This window comes from Galeopterus variegatus, unplaced genomic scaffold (assembly GCF_000696425.1).
Source record: "Galeopterus variegatus unplaced genomic scaffold, G_variegatus-3.0.2 Scaffold132, whole genome shotgun sequence".
In the NCBI taxonomy this organism is placed as follows: Eukaryota; Metazoa; Chordata; class Mammalia; order Dermoptera; family Cynocephalidae; genus Galeopterus; species Galeopterus variegatus.
The window spans coordinates 418,149-432,150 of NW_007726243.1; the positions used below are offsets into that span (position 1 = coordinate 418,149).

A 14,002-nucleotide genomic window follows, 5' to 3' on the forward strand; every position below is an offset into this window, starting at 1 on the left:
CACTGAAGAGCTGAGAGGAGAAAACCTTATAACCAGGTCAGTAGCCAATTTGGGACTGAAATTCAAGATTATCTTTGGTTACAATCCAGTATAATTATCCCAAGCTTCACTGTTTTGACAGTAAAGAATTAAGTTTCTTTTATAGATATTATATGAAGAATAAACAGATATTTTACAATACTAAAAATAAAACATTAGAAATATTTAGACTGTAATCCTATGGTGCTTCTACGCAAATAAAATGTAGAAGTAAAGTGCATGCTTATGTTAGGTAAATTAACACTTGAAGGGAGTACAGGGAACCATCTAGTTCTTTTGGAGTAGGTAGTTATCCCCAGTTGTAACATTTCAGGTGCCTGAAAAAAATTAATTTGTTTTACTTAGATGAGCACTTTATTCCCAAGGAAGATTTTACTTACCAGTATGATAAAAATAAAGCCTACATAGTTACAATAATTATGGCTTAGTTCTAGATCATATAACATTTAAAAAAAATTTTAAAGATGGTATTTTCCGCCTATATTAATGCCAATTTGGACTTTTGCTAATAGAAGCTATAGTAGTATTATCTCAACATAGAGCGTAGATCTAAAATAAAGCCTACATAGTTACAATAATTATGGCTTAGTTCTAGATCATATAACATTTAAAAAAATTTTTAAAGATGGTATTTTCCGCCTATATTAATGCCAATTTGGACTTTTGCTAATAGAAGCTATAGTAGTATTATCTCAACATAAAGCGTAGATCTAAGCAAATATGACAGCACGGTATGCCTCTTGGAGTTTGGAATTCATAGTTTGGATAGAGCAGTAGAACATTTTTATATACAGCCATATGATATAAATATTTTTGTCTGTGTCCTATAGAGGAAAGGTTATATAATCTCTCATAAAACTATAATATTAAGAAAGATACCTAGAAAATCTTTAGAAATCCAAAATCTCCTTAGGATATTTATACTATTTTAATTAATAACTGATTGTTAGAGAATGTCATGGTAGATGCTATGTGATAATTGTAGGGTTTGAGTGCCTAGTGCCTAGAACAACTTTGATTGTTTTTATTCCAACATGTTGCATGTAACCTGAGAAAGCTAATGTGTGAAAGTAATTTGTTGAAGTTTAAATTTAGGAGAATTCTCAGAAGAAAAAAGTTTATATATCTCTGCATTCTTTATCTTATTATTTGAATTATGTCCAAAATATTCCTAATATCTTTATTTCCCTTTATATTAATATATAAATTAATTTTTCTCAAGACATCATTCAAAAATTTTGGAAGTCTATTAAAATTTAGTGTTCTTGAAAACTTTTTTCCAATGAAAGGTTACAGAAGAATTAGATAAGGTAAAACAAGAAATGGAAGAAAAGGGCAGCAGCATGACTGATGGTGGTAAGTACACTCTCATTTTAAGGAGAAAAAGTGAGCAAGAGAAAAATAGCTCTTCAAAAAACCTACTTAACAAAGTAGTATTGATAAATAGAGTATCTCCTTTTTAAAATGAACTATTTTTTATTTGTTTGAAAAGAGATACATGGTGCAAAAATGATTTCTGATAATCAGCGTACTGTTATCCTTATAAATCTGCTGAGAAGGGTTGTTTACTATAATTTAGGTTTTTTTTTTTTTTACTCAGAGTGTATTGATTCAAAAATAGAGTGGGAAATATTTAAATATGTACTTTGTTATGCCAATTTTGAAAAATAATGTTTTATTCTGTTCTTATCAAAGGAGCTTCATTTTCCCATTTTATGTACAAAAGGACACTCACTAACTATATGCCCAAATGACACTAAGGCAGTGATGTAGTGACCTTTGTTTTTTCTTCCCCCTCTCTAGTAGACCTCACTGGGCAGGGGCCAAATAGAGAATTAATAATCCTCCACTGTGGGTTGGTTACTTTGACATGGACCAGTGGTTATTGCCTAAGGCTTTCCTATGCCCTAGAAAGATTTTCTAGAGTTCTAATGATACATACTGAGTGATCTCTCAAAAGGGGATTTGTAGGTTTTTTTTTTTTTTTGCAATAAGTTTTAAATAGGCCCATTCTCTGTATCTCATGGTAATTCTCTCTTCCGCTTCTCCTCCTTTGTATCTCTTTTTCCTACAAATATACCAGCCCATAAAATTATATTGAACACATCTTTAAACATCTTTTAGTAGCTCTTACCCTAAAAAAGGAGAAAGTTCAGCCTCAGTACATCCAATACTTCATTTCCCCTCCTGAAAATCTCAGATGTTTAAAATGCCACAGCAAAACTGTATGAATGTCAGTAGGCTGTGTTTTTAACCCTATTTTTGGCTTAAGACAAATTGAGGAAAATTTCATACAATTTTGTGATACACTGATAAAATCCAAATGAACATTTTTATTCCATGCTATTTTCATTCTGTAGCTCCTTTGGTGAAGATTAAACAGAGTTTAACAAAACTGAAGCAAGAAACCATTCAGATGGATATTAGGATCGGTGTTGTAGAGCACACGTTACTCCAATCAAAACTGAAGGAGAAGTCCAACATGACTAGGGACATGCATGCAACAATTATTCCAGAATCAGCAATAGGTTCTTATTAAAATGTACTGTTTTTCATGCTTCTGATTAGTCGTTTTTTAATGTCAAATTGTATTTTATGTTACATAGATTTCAGAACACAATTATACCTCTTAAAGCATGTTCAAGGGGTATTTTTTGCATATATACACACATATTGTATCATGGTGATTATGATGGTTTATGCCTTTACACTGAATATAATGTTTAATAAAGTACTTAAAAATTCTCACTTTCAAAGACGCTTTCACTAATCATTACCTATGTCAAAGCGCCTGCCTGGCAGCTTGTTTTTCTTAGTGTTCTTTGCATTAGCCAATACATATGACCCTTACTTTCTGTGGAAAGCATGGACTGTTATCACAAGTCTAGGCCCCTTTGCTTTGGTCCACCTCTGTGGTGATCACAAGTGCTCTTTGCCCAGAGCAGCTAAGAATGTGTGGATGGTACTTTTCATGAGTCCAGAACTACCCTTGCCTCGGGTTTAGGCTTACCTGAAATTACCGTTTTTTAAGTGTAAAACAAAAAAAACACAAAACAAAAATCTTCAGTATCTTTATTAACATTTGAAATTTATTACTTATCATGAGTATTTCATGGCTAAAATAATTTTATAGGGAGTCCATCTTTTAGGATCCAAGACCTCTTAAATATTTCAGTCATGTCTCCTGGAATGAAGAAAAGGTGATATGCACGTCTCAATTCTACCTTTGTGGTGTCAGCTATACTAAAGAACCATTCTGTAGGAGAAGGAATGGTGACCAGTCATGTGACGATCAACCTCCAGTAGTACTGGTCATCTTACATACTGAGCAGCTTTCTGTACTGGATGTACGCACTGGTGAAATAAACAATATTAGAGCACCAGACTTAGAACTGGGGAATACTGATCAGGGGAGCACAAAGCAGGAGATAGCGCATGTTTATTTTTTATAAATTTTAAAAAGCACTGGTGGCAAATTTTGATAATGCTTTATGTTTAGGACAACAAAAATCCCATTATCATTTTTTACCCTAATACTTTTCTCCCTTGAATTTTATTTTTTTTCTTAGCCCTTACTTTCTAAACACATACCCTAATACACACAATTTTTTCCTTTCCCTCAACCTCTGTAGTTTAAGATTAAGTTTAAATAAGAGAAAGTCAGTATACATAAACTACTACCTAAGAGGGTAACAATACAATGGCAAATAAGCAAGTTTATTTAATTTGTAAAGAAGAGGGAAAAAATTCACTGTGGGATAATAGGCAGTTTGAAAATGTCTGATACTTTCCTCTTCCTTTACGGTTATTGAGAAGAACCTATAGAAAAAGTGAAATATAACCTTTTGTCCTAGGAATTTATTTATAGCATAGGTATGTCATGGCTGAACAGTTTTTTGATGAATTCAGTTAATGCAGAGAACCCTTCTAGATAAATCAGAGCTCTTCATAAAATGTATTTTTGCTCAGAAGCAAAGTACACTATTTTGTGCAAACATGCAAAAAATCTAAGAATGCTCAGAAGCAAAGTACACTATTTTGTGCAAACATGCAAAAAATCTCTTCCAATGAGTAGTATGAGTGGCCTATTTTTCCTTCTTCTCTGAAATAATGCAGTTTACTCAGGTTGGGCTGAGTGCCCCTTCCTGTCTTCCCATAGATCACTGTGCATACTTTGAATAAAGAACTTATGATACTTCATCATAGTTGTTGTTTTCTTCTGTCCTCTCTAATAGATTGAGCTGCTTGACGATAGAGACAAAATCTTTTTCATTTTCATATTCCTAGCCAAATGCCCAACACATAGAAAGTGTCCAGTAGATTTTTCGAGTTAGTGAGTGGGTGGGTAAATGGCTGGCATTATGCAGTTCCAGGATATCTTCTAGCTTCTATTCTACAGCATGAAGTATTTAATGACTTTAAGCCTGTGTGCTTGGTATAGTTTCAAGACAGTAGTTAAAAATTATGTTTTTTTCCTGTTGTATTGGAGGAATTGGAAGCATCAGTATGGATCATGGTTTTTTTCATACATATTGGTTCATATAAATATGGAAATACTTATAAATGTAGAAACACACATACATACTTATATTTCCTAGCTCTGTTCTCTGAGAAGGCCTAGAAGCAGTGACAGCACAACAACTGTGTGCAATACCCAGCACTCATGTCTTGGTGTCTGAATCTCTATTTAACGACAACAAAAAAGGAAAAACAGGCTTTTTGGAAAAACAGCTGATTCCTGATTTCCTTGTGCAGGGAAGGCACAAGATGAGCCTAAAATATCTTGCTCTGCTAGAAAGTAAGAAAGTACTCAAAGAATGACGGAGAATAAGGACTCAGCCAGTTGAGGAGTATACTGCCGGCCAGTCTGGCACAATGTGAGCGTCAAAGTAAATTATCATAGTAATGAATTATAACCCATGCAATAAGAAGCCATGAGTCCATACAGAGAGAAATAAATGAATAAGTGGGGCGACGAGAAAGGTCTTCTTTATCATAGAATGACAGCTAATGTAAAAGGAATGCTGGATTTAGAAAATCACCCACCTGGCAACAACCATAGTACTAATTGTTTTGGGAGAGGATCATCAATGGATGCTAAAACTAGTGGGTAAAAGTTTGATGAGAAATAGGATATTTACATAGTCTCAAAGAATGTAAGATACAAAGAAAAAAAATGTAACTTTACAGTAGAAAAACCTGGCAGACACTACTTTAAGTGATCAAAGTTAACATCACCAGTAACGGGATAAATGGACATCATATTGCCTCCTGAAAAGGGCACACATGGATGTGGTCCCTGCTGGAAATGGATAACCTGAATCTAATCATGGAACATCAGACAAATCCAAATTGAGGGATTTGTGCAAAATGGCCTATATTTTTCAAAAATGATAGAGCCATGAAAAACAAAGACTAAAGAACTGTTCCAGAGTAAAGGAGACTAAAGAGACATGACAACCAAATGCAACAATGATGCCAGATTGGACCCTGGGCCAGGAAAAATATATATATATTTTTTTGTTATAAAGGGCATTATTGACACAACAGGGAAAATTTGAATGAGATCTGTAGATGGGATAATAGTATTTCTTGATTTTGATATTTGTGCTGTGGTTAAGAGAATATTCTTGTTTTTAACGGTGCACACAGTATTTGGATGTAAAAGGATATCATGTCAGCCACTAACTCAAATAGTTCAGGGGGAAAACGTGTGTGTTTGTTGTATAGTCACACATATACAAAGAAAGAGAAGGAGAATGATAAAGAAAATGAGGTAAATTGTTAACATTTTGGGAATCTGGGAGAAGGATATATAGAAATCCATTGTACTTTTTCTAGCTTTTCTATAAATCTGGAATTATTTCAAAATAATGTTTTAAAGAATGATGGTTCTTAAAGGTGGATATGCTCTATATAGAACTCAGCCTCTCTTCTCCCTGAATCAAATAGCTAATCAACTTGTTGAAATACTATCATCTCCCCATTAAAATTCTGCAGCGCATTGAACACAACTTAAATTTATAATTTTATAATCATTGATTCACTGAGTAGAACAATTTTTTGACTACTCTAAAGAAGCTTTTTTTCTACTGTCCTCTAATTTATCTAGGTCAGCATTTCCCATGAAGATTGCACAAAAACAAAAGTGTTTGTAATCAGGAAAATATGAGAAATGTTAAGTTTCATTTTCTTCAGGATTTTCTGTCTACATTGTAAATCTGCAAGCAACAAATGTAGTTCTATTATTTTTTACAAAGGTGCGACCACCCTTTTCTCCCAAGAACACACAATGAGAATGCAGATTTAGGTAAATGAGTGTGTGAAAACCAGTATGCAAATCCAGGATCGTTTTCCAACCCTTTGTTAGAATCAGTGGACCTGTGTAAGAAGACAAGGAGACACAGGCCACTCTGGATTCATAACTCCCCTGTGTGGGTTTTTTTTTTGTTTGTTTTGATTGCCCTATCTCCTTTATTAATATTTATTATTGATTAATTTTTAAAATAATTATAACAATAAATTGTTGGATTTGTAGCATATTTAGACTCAATATGTATAACAACAGCACCAAAAAAGAGAAAGGAAATAGGAATAGAACTGGCATTTCTATATCTCACTGGAATTTAATATCTCAGACAGATTCTAAGTTAAGTTTAGGTGAATATTGTAAGTCCTACAGACACAACTAGAAAAATAATTAAAAATAATATAAAAATAATTATAATCAAATCATAAATCCTAAATGTTACACTTTTCTTTTTTGGCCAAAAAAGTCTTAATATGTTTAAAAAGACTAAGATTATAGAAAATGTATTCTCTGACCACAATAACAGAAGGAAATTTAGAAAATTCACAAATGTGTGGAAATTAACACTTTCCTAAATAAACACTGGATAAAAAGAAAAATCACAGGCGAATTAAAGAGTACTTTGAGATAAAAATCAAAGCACAACCTATCAAAATTTACAGGATGCAGGACTCATGCAGTGCTTAGAGGAAAATTTATACTTGTAAACACCTATATTAAAAATCTCAAAACTCATGCAGTGCTTAGAGGAAAATTTATACTTGTAAACACCTATATTAAAAATCTCAAATCAGTGATGTAAACTTCTACCTTAAGAAAATAGGAAAAGAAGAGCAAACTAAACCAAAAGCACATATAAGTAGGAAATAACAAAGGTTACGACAAACGCCAAGTCCTAGGCAGGAGCTGAGGGCAGCTCCCACCTGGACGCAGGCAAAAGAGCATGTCCTGTGTGGATTGTCAACAAGCAAGCCATGCTCTGAATATCAGTAGACTTCAAGGATTTGGGACACTTTGTAGAGAACCCAGGATTACAAGGCCATATGCTTTTCTTCTTATAACTCTTCTATACAAATACTTTATTTTTTTAAATTTAAAGCAGTCTTTATTATAACGATGAAGTTATAGTAGTAAGAGTGTATGGCCCTATTTGTGGTCAAATAGCAACCATTGTCATAGCTTCTTTATCTTTTTTTAAAACTTAATGTATCTAACAATCAAATCATAAATCCTAAACTTTATATATAAAAAAAGGAATAGTAGTAAGAGTGTATGGCCCTATTTGTGGTCAAATAGCAACCATTGTCATAGCTTCTTTCTCTTTTTTTAAAACTTAATGTATCTAACAAATCATAAATCCTAAACTTTATATATAAAAAAAGGAAAAAAAAATGGTATCTTAAAGAGTAAAAATTGTTTTGGATTCACCTCTTTTTTTCTGTTTTCAACAAGCCTTTTTAGAATTTAAAATACAGGAGAAAGGACAGCAAGGACCATGTTCATATTAACTTGTCTAAATAACGCATCTCAAGTGTTAGATTTTCATAATTGTGCGCTTTTGGTACAAACATACAAAGTTCCAACTTGTGATTCCCTAACTCACCACCAGCACTTTATTTCAGGCCTGCCTTGGTTTCCTCCATCCTTTGTCCTTACACTGCTAAGTACTACAAAGACACCTTCCAACTCCCCATCAGACAGCACAGTACAGCCATCACCTGCCCCTTGCCATCCCCTGCTTGGGAAGTTCTTGCACAGGCTTAAAGATCCCATACATCACCCCTTTTCTATGATTCAGTAGTAGTTAACCACCTTCTTATCCTGCAAAGTGTTCTCTGGGCTAACATCCTCTTAAGTTTCTAGCTCTGCATCAAAATCAACTGGACAACTTTTAAAAAACACCCAGTTTCTCAGCCTCTTTCCCCTCAATCCTTATTTTGTAGGCGTGGGTAGGACTGGGGGTTGGGGAGAGGGTGTCAGAAATTTTAAGAAGGTCCTCAGGTGACTTTGATGCAGCTAATCTGAAAACTACTTTAGGGAGCCATCAATCTAGAAATTCTTCCTGGCTACGAGTGAGGAGATTTGAGGAGATCTTTAAAGAAGATCTAAACTGAGTGGATTGCCTTAACATTAGCCCAACCTGTGCGGATTTCTAATAAGTACCCTGGATGACTTAATACACACTAACACTAGGATTTGAGACATATAATATCAAAAACTGTCCCTTAAAAAAAGAAAATCAGAAAACCAAAGCCCACAAAGGGTAAGTGGCCTGCCCATTTATAAAGCAGGGTAACAAACTGCACAGTTTCCTAAATAGTTCCCAGTGTAGCTTGGAGCAGCCCTGTGAGAACGTCATGTCCCCAGCTCCTGTCACTCTCTGTTCTATCCATATCCCAAAGCAATATTATACAGTCATGTTTCCATTCATGTCCAATGACTATTTTTCCCCCTCCCCTTTGTATAAAGGCTTGTGCATCCAATACTGCACCGGGAGTCCAGACAACTTGATCCCAATCCCAAATTTGCTAGTAAAAGTAAAAACCATATTTACACTCACAAAACACTTCCGACACCAAATGTGTGGTTTTTTTCCTACACCAACGACCAATTCTCCAACTCTCCAAACATCAATTAGGTATCCAACAATTCAATTCCATTCTGAAAATAAATACCCATAGTTAGCACAGACCTCACAGGTTAAGGGCTCAGCCCCACAAGACTGCCCCCAGTTCAGATTCCAATCACAAGTCTGGGCCTTCTGTACTTCTAAATAACTGGGTATAAATTTGGAGTCCCAGGACCACCTCCTCAGGTTTGATAATTTGCTGTAACAACTCACAGAACTCAGGGAAACAGTTTATTATAAACTGGTGTTTACCAGTTTATTATAAAGGATACAAATGAACAGCCAAATGAAAAGGTTCATAAGACAAAGTGTCAGAAGGGGTGTGGGACTTCCATGCCCTCTTCAGGAGTGTCATTGTCCCAGCACCTCCATGTGTTCACCAACCTGGAAGCTCTCCAAACCCCTTAATTTGGAGTTTTTATGAAGGTTCAATTTTATAGGCATGATTGATTAAATAATTGGCTACAGATTATTGAACTCTAATGTCCAGGCCCTCTCCCCATCCCAGAGGTTGGAGCATGGGCTGAAAGTTCCAACTCTCCTATCACATGGTTGGTTCCTCTGGCAACTAGCCCCACCCTCCATGAGAAGACACCTCAGTAACATAAATTCAGGTATGGTTGAAAGAGGTTTATTATAAGTAACAAAAGATGCTCCTCTCATCCCTACCACTCAGGAAATTACAAGGTCTTATGAGACCTGTGCCAGGAACCAGGGACAAAGACCAAATATACTTGTATGTTTTTTATTATGTCACAATATCACAGCTAGTAACTTTCTCTATGACTTTTAGGACATCACTTATCCTTAGTTTAATCTTTTCTTCTGCAAAGTTAGGGGTAGGACTAGAATATTCCGAATGCTTCTAGTCCTAAAATATTGGATTTTAAATCTTTGGCAGGCCCTTTTCACTGTTTACAATAACTTGCAATGGTGTACTAGAGTAGTTCTCACCATCTCCGAGGAGCTGACTGTCAGATATTCAGGAACTTTGAGAGCCAGTTGTTAAACTGTCAGTAGCTTAAAACCAGCTCATTATGGGAATATTTACACCATGAAAATAGAAAAACAGTTCAAACGGGGCTTTAAAAAACAAAGCAGAGAGCTGGCGTACCAGCATACCACTGATAGCAAGTATTATAGTGTTCCACAGACTAGAACCAAATATATAAATACATAGTAGAATGTTCCACCATATTTTAAAGTATATTATTATAGTACTAATTGAATTAGACCAGATTTGTAAATTGTTCTCAAAAATCGTTAAGTCTACATAAAGCTACTCAGTGTGTCAAATGTGCATCCCCTGCCCTACTTTATTGATATTACTTTACTGCCTTGCTAACTATCACCAGTTTCTTTTACTGCTTCTCAAATCAATAGACTAAAGCAGCCCAAGCATCTTCCTATACGTAGATTCAGAGATCATGCTTGTACAACTAAAATAATGTCGAATGCACAACTAGTTCAATTATTTGATCATAAAAAAAACCTAATTCAGCTCACTGCATCATTGATCCATTTAATTGTCTAGCAGCTTCCTATTGATAACAGGAAATGTCCCTGACCTGACCATGCTGAAAATGAGACTGGCCAGTTTTCCACAACCATAAATTTCAATAAGGATTCTACAAATACACAGGGACTACAAATCATATCCAGAGTTTATTCGATTTTTCTTAGTTTTACTGACCTAGTTGCCTTGCATTTGACTGATTGCTCTTATGCTTCCTGAACTTCATTAGTCATTAAATGTTAGCCTCTACTTACATTCATGACTTGATATTTTATTTCACATAGAGGCTGTGATAAATTTCAGACCGTCTATTCATTCAGCCCTTGGAAATCATTCAGCAGCCCACGAGTATCACAGAGGGTGCTGCTGACCCAGAAGGGCCACTTTCAGTCATATTTCTGGCCTCTTGGTTTAGACAGATGCTATTTAGTACATCAATGTAGTGTAAATATAACAAACGCTTGATGGATAACTACTAGATTCTGAACACAGTATCAGGTGCTGAGGGAAATAAATATGAATAAGGCATAATCTTTCTCTCCAAGAGCTCACAGTCTAAGGGGAAAGATGTGTATGTAATTTAAATGTTATGTGGTAAGAAAGATAAAATGGAAGGTTTGAATGCCAGGCTAAGTAGTCAAGCAGGAAAAGAGTAAAGCAAATAGGCATAAGACAATAAAATATGATAACAGAGCTATATGCAGTGGAACACAGCTGAGAAAACATGTTAAACCAGGTCTTCTAGAATTTTTCAAAATGGAAAAGAGGATAAGCAGCAGCAAGAGGAACTAACATGAGCAAAAGGCACAAAGATGGTAACAATAATCATTATTATCACTACCTGTATCAGGCAGAGTGCTAAGCACTTTATTTATATTGCTGCATTTTATTTTGCAACCAAGGGAGGTATCAGTTCCATTTTACAGATATGAAACTGAGATCCAGAGAAGCTAAGTAACATGCCCAAGGCCATCCAATAGCGGACTTAGGATGTGAACCCATTATGCCATAAAATCTTCAATTTGAGAAATATAATGATATGTGATATATGAGAGCTATAGTAAGTCAAGTTGGTTATAGTGTAAAAAAATTGTTTTAAATTTTAATTACCCTTTTTGAGCAACTACTATTTTGCAAGGAACTTTATAAGTGTATTAAATCACCATACCAAAGAAAAAATGTACCAAAGTCACCTGGTTAGTGGCAAAGCTAGAAATTCTTCCCATACAGAAAGGGTAGAGGGATTTGGAGAGGGGAGGGAGAGAATACCAGTCACAAGTTTCCAAAGAGGTGTCAAATGGAGAAACAGCACAGAAGTTTCAGAAGCTCTGGATGACCTCTACGCTCTTCTGTGCATACTGCCGTTGGCCCTTCTTCCATAACGCACACAGGGAAGGAACCAGATCCGGGGTCAGTAGCGAAACTCTACTCAATTTGAACCTCATTGAACTTGAAGCTTACTGAAAACATCCATGTGAATATGTTCAAATAGGAAGCTGCAACTACCATCAGTCAAGAGTTGCTATAGGATAGGCCGGCCCGTGGCTCACTTGGTAGAGTGTGGTGCTGATAACACCAAGGCCACGGGTTCGGATCCTATATAGGGATGGCCGGTTTGCTCACTGGCTGAGCGTGGTGCTGACAACACCAAGCCAAGGGTTGAGATCCCCTTACCGGTCATCTTTAAAAAAAAAAAAAAAAAAAAGAGTTGCTATAGGATATCTTGTTATGTGAGATGGTGAGGCAACCTGACCAGAAACTAAAATGGAATATGAGGAAAGGGACCAAGCTTCCATTTCCTTGTAGGAGGTCAATAGGGCAAGACCAAGTCATCTGGGGATGTCATGATTTAGTCCAGTCTGGAATCAGGAAGTAGCAGTCCTGGAGTTTCAATCCAGGGGCAGCAAGCCAGGGATCAAAACAGAGTTGGTATGATACCAAATGCTAAACCGTAGGTAATGCAAGGTTGTAGAGAATGAGAATAAGGTCTGGTCTTCTCAGGGCCTGGGGCTGGTAGGGAACTAGGTAGGGATACTGGGTGGAATCTCCCTTTCAGAGAAAATACAAAAAGTCCGGGACATCAGAAAACTCTGTGTGGCCCTCAGCAACCATTCAGCTGCCCACGAGCTTTACAGAAGATGCTGCTGATCCAGAAGGGCAACCTTCAGCCATATTCCTGACTTCTTGGTTTAAGTAGATGCTATATAGTAGTAATCTCACTAGGATTCTGTAAGGGGCTGGAGTGACTGGCCCAACACACAGCATCACTTATGTGTGCAGGTGGCTTGCTGGGAGGGGGTGAGAGCAGACATAGTTATGGAACTTAGGAAAGAATCAGGGCTAGAGATGGGAGTCATGTCCCTGAGGCTGTACCTCAAGCCTGAACTGGGTAAGATCGTTCAGAAATAGAGACTGAGAAAAGAACCAAGTATTGGAAATGCTTACCCTTAAGGACTGGTCAGAGGAAGGAAACTAAGGAGGATTTATCAGGTAAGTTAAAGGCAAATAAGGAGAATGTAGCTTCTAACATTCCCTTTTGCTTCTTTGCTCATTTCTTGTGTATCACATTTTAGTTTTGATTTGTAATTGGAACACACCTTCAAAAAGAAATCTCCCTTCACTGTGTAATGAAGGTAATGATGCCTCCCTCATGGAGAAGTTGCAAGGACTAAAGGGACCATGTGCATCACTGCGCCTGTTAGGTGCTCAACGCGTGCTCATTCCCGCCCCTCCAGCGCTGCTGCCTGCCCTCCCTCCCTCTCAGTGTGTTAGTCTTTTGATCTTATGATCAAGACAGAAACAGGCTTGATTAAACTGGGTGTGGTTGATTTCTATACACAGGTTTAACAGTGAGAAAAAAAAAAAAAAAGAATTAAGCCTGTGGTTTCCGAATCAGCTTTCACAGTGTACTGAAAAGGTGTTCTTTGGCTATACCCTTTTATGGATGAGAAAATTGAAATAATCAGCAGAACAGAAGTGCCTTTTCCAAATTTATAGTTGTAGTTTGTGCCCTGGTCAATGCTTTCTTGCCTGTTGCTTAGGATTTGGGAAATTTCAGGGAGTCAAACGAAGCAAGATAATGAGCCATTTTGGTATTAATTATCTTTCCAATTCTGGAGCAAACCAGTTCCCCAGAATCACTTTGTAAGAGGTCTGTTGCTTAGCTATTATATTTCAGCACTGCATTTTACAAGTGCAAAGGTGGTAATCATTGGCCTGTTACCTTTCCCCCCTTATTAGAAGTAGCTGATGTTTATGATTATAGGGGTCACCATTAGTTCCACGTCATGGACCCACCTTTCCTGTAATACGCTTAAATAGTTTGCCTTAGAAACTCACATGGCTTTCAAAGCATAGTTTCATTACATACATATTAACTCACTTATGGCCAAGGGGGACCCATGATATTTGACAAACCAAATGGGGAATCTAAAACAGTTCTAAAGTAGCATTCCTCAACTACCAGTCCCCAGGAAAGTGATACAGCTTTACATGTTGGCTCAGAAGT

The 14,002-nt window shown here is 36.4% G+C and overlaps 1 protein-coding gene across 4 annotated transcripts in view; it reads left to right on the plus strand.

Moving 5' to 3' along the window:
- The window catches only part of IFT57 (intraflagellar transport 57), a 51,860-nt gene extending 49,065 nt beyond the window's left edge, over positions 1 to 2,795 (plus strand). For all 4 annotated transcript variants that reach the window (XM_008588795.1, XM_008588800.1, XM_008588796.1 and 1 more), the window contains 2 exons: positions 1,329 to 1,395; positions 2,400 to 2,795. In XM_008588795.1, coding sequence (XP_008587017.1) covers positions 1,329 to 1,395; positions 2,400 to 2,578 — 246 coding nt within the window. In that variant the 3' untranslated portion in view covers positions 2,579 to 2,795. The remainder of the gene's footprint in view (positions 1 to 1,328; positions 1,396 to 2,399) is intronic.
- The last annotated feature ends 11,207 nt before the right edge of the window (positions 2,796 to 14,002 follow it).